Raw genomic sequence first — 6,000 nt, 5'->3', positions numbered from 1 at the left:
AGAGACATAATGTTATGGTATTTTTCTTGATTTTGTTTACTTAACCAATTAAAACCCTGAAAAATGTAATTTCTTTTATGATTTCTTTAAAAATTGTATTAATAAACATTAACAGCAGTGCCACAGCTATAACACTGATGAGTTTATTATCTTTTGGGGGAACCCACTTATTTTGTCTTTTAGGTATTGCTTCTATAAGCACTTCAAAGATAACTATTCTCTTTTGTGATTTTCTTTTTTTTTTTTTTTTTTTAATCAGGAAATGTTTTATAGTCACTAGAAAAATGATCAAAGGTAAAAGACAAAAGAAAATTCTGCATCACAGTTGGCTGTCAGTGATCTATAATATCCCAATGGATTTGAAATGAGTTCAGTAGGGAAGAAAGAGCATAGACTTGATTTCTTTGTGTCCATCAAAGCTTTTGAATATAAATTCTCAGGCACAAGAATGACCACTTTCTGTCAGTATTGTTTTCTCTGTCTTCATATAGAAATCTGTATAGACTCATCCATTTAAAAATAGCTTTTCTAGCACTCATGTCCTTGAACTTCCTCCTACCTCAAAACCCATAGCAGCATGAAGCTTTAATAAAATCTCTAATAAACAATAAAACCAAAAGAAAAGGACGTTTTTACACATAGAACAGAGAAATGCAAGGCTTCTCAGTAGTCCCAGAGGACCTTAATTTTAATTATCCCAGAGGACCTTAATTTTGATTACTTTTATTTTTGTTTGATTAACACAAATGTTGTTCATATATCAGGATGGGCAACAATAGGAAAAAAATAGGTGTAACTCCCATATATAAATACAGGTTAATGTGAAACAAAGACTTTCTAGTAAAATTGGTTGACATTCTTGGAAAAAAAGCATGCTACAATGAATAAAAAAGAATTGGAAAGATAGAGAAAATGCAGAAAATGCTAACATTTTAGAACATAATATTAAACTACAAAATTTACAAGCAGCAGTTTGAGGAATTTAATTATTGATTTCATTGAAATTAATATTTGTTGCAGATCTGATTCCACTGTGATTTTCGTACTGTGAAATCAAAGGAATTATTTGAGAGAAAAGGTACCATGCTAGATTAACAATGATGAAATAATCTGGCTTTTGAAAAGAGCTGTTTTTCCTGTAAATATAATATTGTTTAGCATAACAGCCTATCACAAGTTACTTTAACTCATACATAAAAAAGGGATCTTAATGGATCACAGAAATGAAGTTTAACACTATATACCATTTTGATTTCAATCCATTCCCTTTGAAGTCAAAGGTAAAATTATTATTGTTTTTAATAAGAGCAGATTAAACATAATGGTAAGAAAAATTTAACATTTAATTAAAGCATTCTCCCTAAATTCTGTTTAGAAAAACTCCAGAAAATATTGATGCAGGTGTATAAAAAGAATCTGAAAGCCAAATTTGACTCTTATTGTGGCTAGATTTTACATAATATAAATGAAACAAATTAATAATTTTATTATTTCATCATAAGAGACCTGGAGTAGTCTGAAAAATTTCACATGAGAATAATGTTTCATTTTGGATAAATAAAGGCAGATTGAAAATGTGTAAAAGGAAAATGAGAATAAAAAATAAAATTGAGGGTAATCTGATGCTAAAAATTATCAAGGCACAGAAAACATTAATAGAAGTAATCCTTTTTTGAGGGTCAGTATATAGGTAGAATAATCATATATCTATTGTGTATGAATATAATGTAGCCAAAAGGAAGTTCTGGGAATAGAATTAAAATTCCATTTCTAAGTTCATTAGGTATCTGTGTAGGAGAACAGAATGCTAATGTCTGTATTTAATTGAAATTATAATTCTAGAATCTTTTTGGTTTGGTATCAGAAGCTTATGTTTATGTGAAACAAAATTTGTAGAGAGGTAACCTCTTTTATCCAACGAGTTATAGTTGGGGAAAAATGGACATGCTTGTCTGCGGAACACTGATCGCAATTCAAAAGCCAACTGACTATGGAAAACTAATATTGAAGATTTTGCAGTTGATTTCTAATTAGGACAGAGAAGCATTTAAAATATATAAACCAATATACTTAGGTTTCAGAACTGAAGTTCATTTTGGGTCAGGAAACAAAGATCTCCATGTATGCTGATGCTGTTAGAAGGAAAGACCATCTTCAAATGTCCCAAGTAGGAGGCTGTATGTATTTTTTCATGTCAAATGGTTTCAAAGGTTTCCATTAGGAAAAAACTCTTTAAATTACAACCAGAATTCCTTCTCAAAATTTTTAGTTACAGAGGACTGTGAGGCTTCTGTTTTTGGACCATGAAATGTTTCCTAAAGGATCATCAAGGCTTTAAAGAAGACGTATACTCAGTAGTCCTGTTCCCAGAACCTGTGCCTCCCTGACTAGTAGAATTTCATATTTCATTAGTGGTCTTAGGATTCTAACTGAGTCAGCTGAGCAGATAGAAAGCATCAACGTCAAATCTACTGCCAAGGCAAAAGTTCAAAGCATCATTACTGCCAGAAATTATCAACCCTAAAGGGAAGCACAAATGACACTGGTATGTTTGCCAAATAATCAGATGGGCTAATCTTCCTTATTCCACTTGAATTTATTCAGATTTATCTACTTGCAGTTACTCTGTCATAAGTGGGAAGTCATAAATTGTCAGCTCTAATCAGGCAAAGTCGTGTATGCATGAGCATCAGAAAGAATTAAAATGTAGTATTTTTATCCCTCTTGAAATGTTAGAAGAGGCTCCATAGAATGTTCTGGTCATGGTTCATCTGTTGCATGATGCAGTGAAGGAACAGTATCAATTTTCCGGCTTTCCATGAGCTTCCAACATGCAGAAGATGCATTAAACAATGAGATCAGAGCCCACATGCTTAAATTGAATATAAGATTAAGAAATAATTAGGAAACTGTTCTTTTGACTCCCATATATGAACAAAGCCCCAGTGCAGCCAAAGGATTGCTTTGTGTATATTTAGGTTAAACACACAGGCTTCCCCTTCAATACTCACTTACAAGATGTGTTTAACATTGGCAAGGAGGTACAGTCTGAAGTTACAAAAAAGAAGTAATCTTGGAAGTTTATTTTTAGATTTGTTTTTCTTCCTACAGTAGAGCAACAGCTCAGGCATTATGAAAGAAAGTTTTCATATCCAGAGTTTCCTACCTCTTCCCTTCAGTAAGAACCAAACTGCCATTTAAATGAGAAGGTCATAACCCATTTGAATACAACACCTGAACAGAAAAATTCTATATTACTATCTAATTTTCTCTTTTAAAAAACACAGTTTAAAAGTGATTAAATATACTTTAATGTTTCTGCAGTTAAAATTCTTGCAGCCATGAAAACTGTTCTTGTATTCCTTCCTGCTCCTTATGCAGAGCTGTCCCTTGATTATCCAATTCTCCAGGATGCATTCATGAGAACAGTACCTGAACTTACTACTCCACATTCACATATTCACCCCTAGAGCAGCCTGATTTTTTTCTTGTTCACTGACTGTGAACAGTTTTTATGATTTTACAGGGCATAAATACTTAATCTTTCTCACTTCCAAACTTCTTCAACTTTGTGATCAACAGAGTATTCACTGTGTAAAACCTTGTTCTCATGAACTTATCATTCTCATTGTCTGATAGAAAAATAATCATTTCACAGTCAGTAAAATCCTAAACAGTGCTGACAAAGTCATGGTTGTTTGATGACTACAACACAGGCACCAGCTCTTCCAATATTTAGGGAAGCCATCTGCAGAAAAAAAAGATACAAATTAACTGAATAGGAACAAGTTATGCAAGAGATTAACAAAGTGCTGTGTTAACATTATTCCAAAATGGTCAAAACTAATGGGAGTATAAACCACTAAAAATAAATACAACCCACAGTATACTAATATTGTAGTTCTAAAGTTACTCACATCTGACATCTTTCACTTGACAGTGTGAGAACAGAAAAAAGTCATTTTAGAGCTGTCATCAATTTTGTGAACTGTTGGTATGCAAGGGGTTTCTATAATCTGTAGACTGTAGCTGGTGCTTTCACTTTAGTCCCTGAGGCAAGGTCAAGGCTACCAATGCCAAAATTGTATGGTTTCAATATTCCTAAAGAGGTTCATGTGTCCTTTAGAATAAGTTTGGCAGCTTTAAACACTATTCAAGACAATGCAAGGATTAATAAATCCAGGAGACTGGATCTTGCTGAAATTAACACAGTAGAGTCAGCTTATATGGTATACAATAATAATAATAATGATAATACACTGTAATTAATGGTACTGTACATATCAAAGCAGAGATGTTATATGTTTTCTAACTATCTGTCCAAATGTGGTTATTTATGGGGTTTTTTACGTGTACTGGTGGATTTCAGAAGAGAATCTTTCCAAATTGATTTCTTATTTCCTACAGAATATCACAGAAATGCTCTCTTGTCATTTAATTAATAATAGATAAAAAAGATGGACTTCTGCATTAACTTTACACCATGTATGTCTACATTTAACCTTGACAACAGAAGCCCCCACTTCACAATCACAAAAAGAAATAGACATTTTTGAGTATAATACATCTGGCCTATTTTAAATGCTTATTTTAGGTTAAGATGATGTTTTTGAAGCATGTACTTTACTATCTTGAAAGGGAACTTAGGGTGACTAATTCAGATGTAAACATCTGCGATGGTGGAACAAATTATTTCAAAAAGTCTTAAACCATAATTAATAACAGAAAATGTTTAAATAATATTTTGGGCTCTTTTAAGACTTTGCTATGAATCCAAATCTTTCCAAGCATTACTGTGACATAATATAAAACATTCCTTCTACAACAAAATCACCAGTCCCCAGCTTCTTGCATGATACCACTATTTCTATTATAGCTGTTAATTCTTGTATGGTTCAACATTAAGAACATACATACAGTTCAACATTTCAAAATATCCATCAAACAGAAGAAAATAGAATTGAAGAGTGAAATGAAAACTTGTCTTTCTACTGAAAATAAACACATTTTCATATGAAGGATTTTCAGGACATCCTGGTTACCAATTAAAATTCCAGATCCCTTTTGATACTTTTTATGACATTTCTTCTACATGAAGAAAGATGAAAAAAAATTGCTATAGAAATTGATCAGAACAAAGATTTTGTCTGAAAAGTAACACGATAATATTTCTAATGACTTCTCACTCTGACTTTTTCCAGTTTATTAGGATCTAGTTCTCTCTTTTCTGTCTTCAGAGGAAACTCCTGACATAATACTTGATAAAACACTAGGACTAGTTTTACAGCTATGGCAACCTCAGATACTATGCTTTTTTTCAAAAAAAAACCCCCAAACTATCAAAATATGTTACAGATGAAAAAAATAAAGACTTTATGATTACCTGTGTCCATTCATTAGTTTGAGGGTCATATGCTTCCATAGTGTTCAGGTATGTTTGACCATCATAGCCACCTACTGCATATAATTTGTCACCAAGGAGACAGACACCGACAGCATCTCGAGGCATACTCAGTGGAGCCACCATTGTCCATGTATCAGTCTTTGGATCATACCTGAGGAAAGAGAAAGGAAATAGAATGTCCAGGAAGAAGATAAGTATCAATTCATGCTGATCTACTTTGGACTCGAATATAATATCATGAAATAATAGAGTTCTCTATTCTTAGAGAGGCCAGGAGAGGGCTAAGCAGAACTGACATCCTGGACTTCAAAAAGGCTGACTTGTATTGTTTAGGCACCTGCTTGAAAGGATCTCTTGGGAGACGATCCTGAAGGGTCCAGGAAGGCTGGGCACTCTTTAAGAAGAAAGTGTTAATGGCTCAGGAACAGGCAGTCCCCAGGTGCTGTAAGAGAAGCCGCCGACAGAGAAGACCACCCTGGCTGAACAGGGAGCTTTGGCTACAACTCAGGGACAAAAAGGAAAGTTTACAGCCTTTGGAAGAAGGGGCTAGCCACTCACAATGATTACAAAGATGCTGTGAGGCTATGCAGGGTGGA

General features: G+C 33.5%; 1 protein-coding gene across 2 annotated transcripts in view; it reads right to left on the bottom strand.

Annotated features, from left to right (window-relative positions):
- Positions 1 to 3,265: 3,265 nt before the first annotated feature.
- The window catches only part of KLHL1 (kelch like family member 1), a 260,832-nt gene continuing 258,097 nt past the window's right edge, over positions 3,266 to 6,000 (bottom strand). For both annotated transcript variants that reach the window (XM_074815555.1, XM_074815556.1), the window contains 2 exons: positions 5,384 to 5,555; positions 3,266 to 3,748 (listed from right to left, as the gene is read on the bottom strand). In XM_074815555.1, coding sequence (XP_074671656.1) covers positions 3,689 to 3,748; positions 5,384 to 5,555 — 232 coding nt within the window. In that variant the 3' untranslated portion in view covers positions 3,266 to 3,688. The remainder of the gene's footprint in view (positions 3,749 to 5,383; positions 5,556 to 6,000) is intronic.

Source organism: Strix aluco, chromosome 2, assembly GCF_031877795.1.
Source record: "Strix aluco isolate bStrAlu1 chromosome 2, bStrAlu1.hap1, whole genome shotgun sequence".
Taxonomy (NCBI): domain Eukaryota; kingdom Metazoa; phylum Chordata; class Aves; order Strigiformes; family Strigidae; genus Strix; species Strix aluco.
Note: the sequence above shows the minus strand (reverse complement) of the source record. Positions and strands in the feature narration are given on the sequence as shown.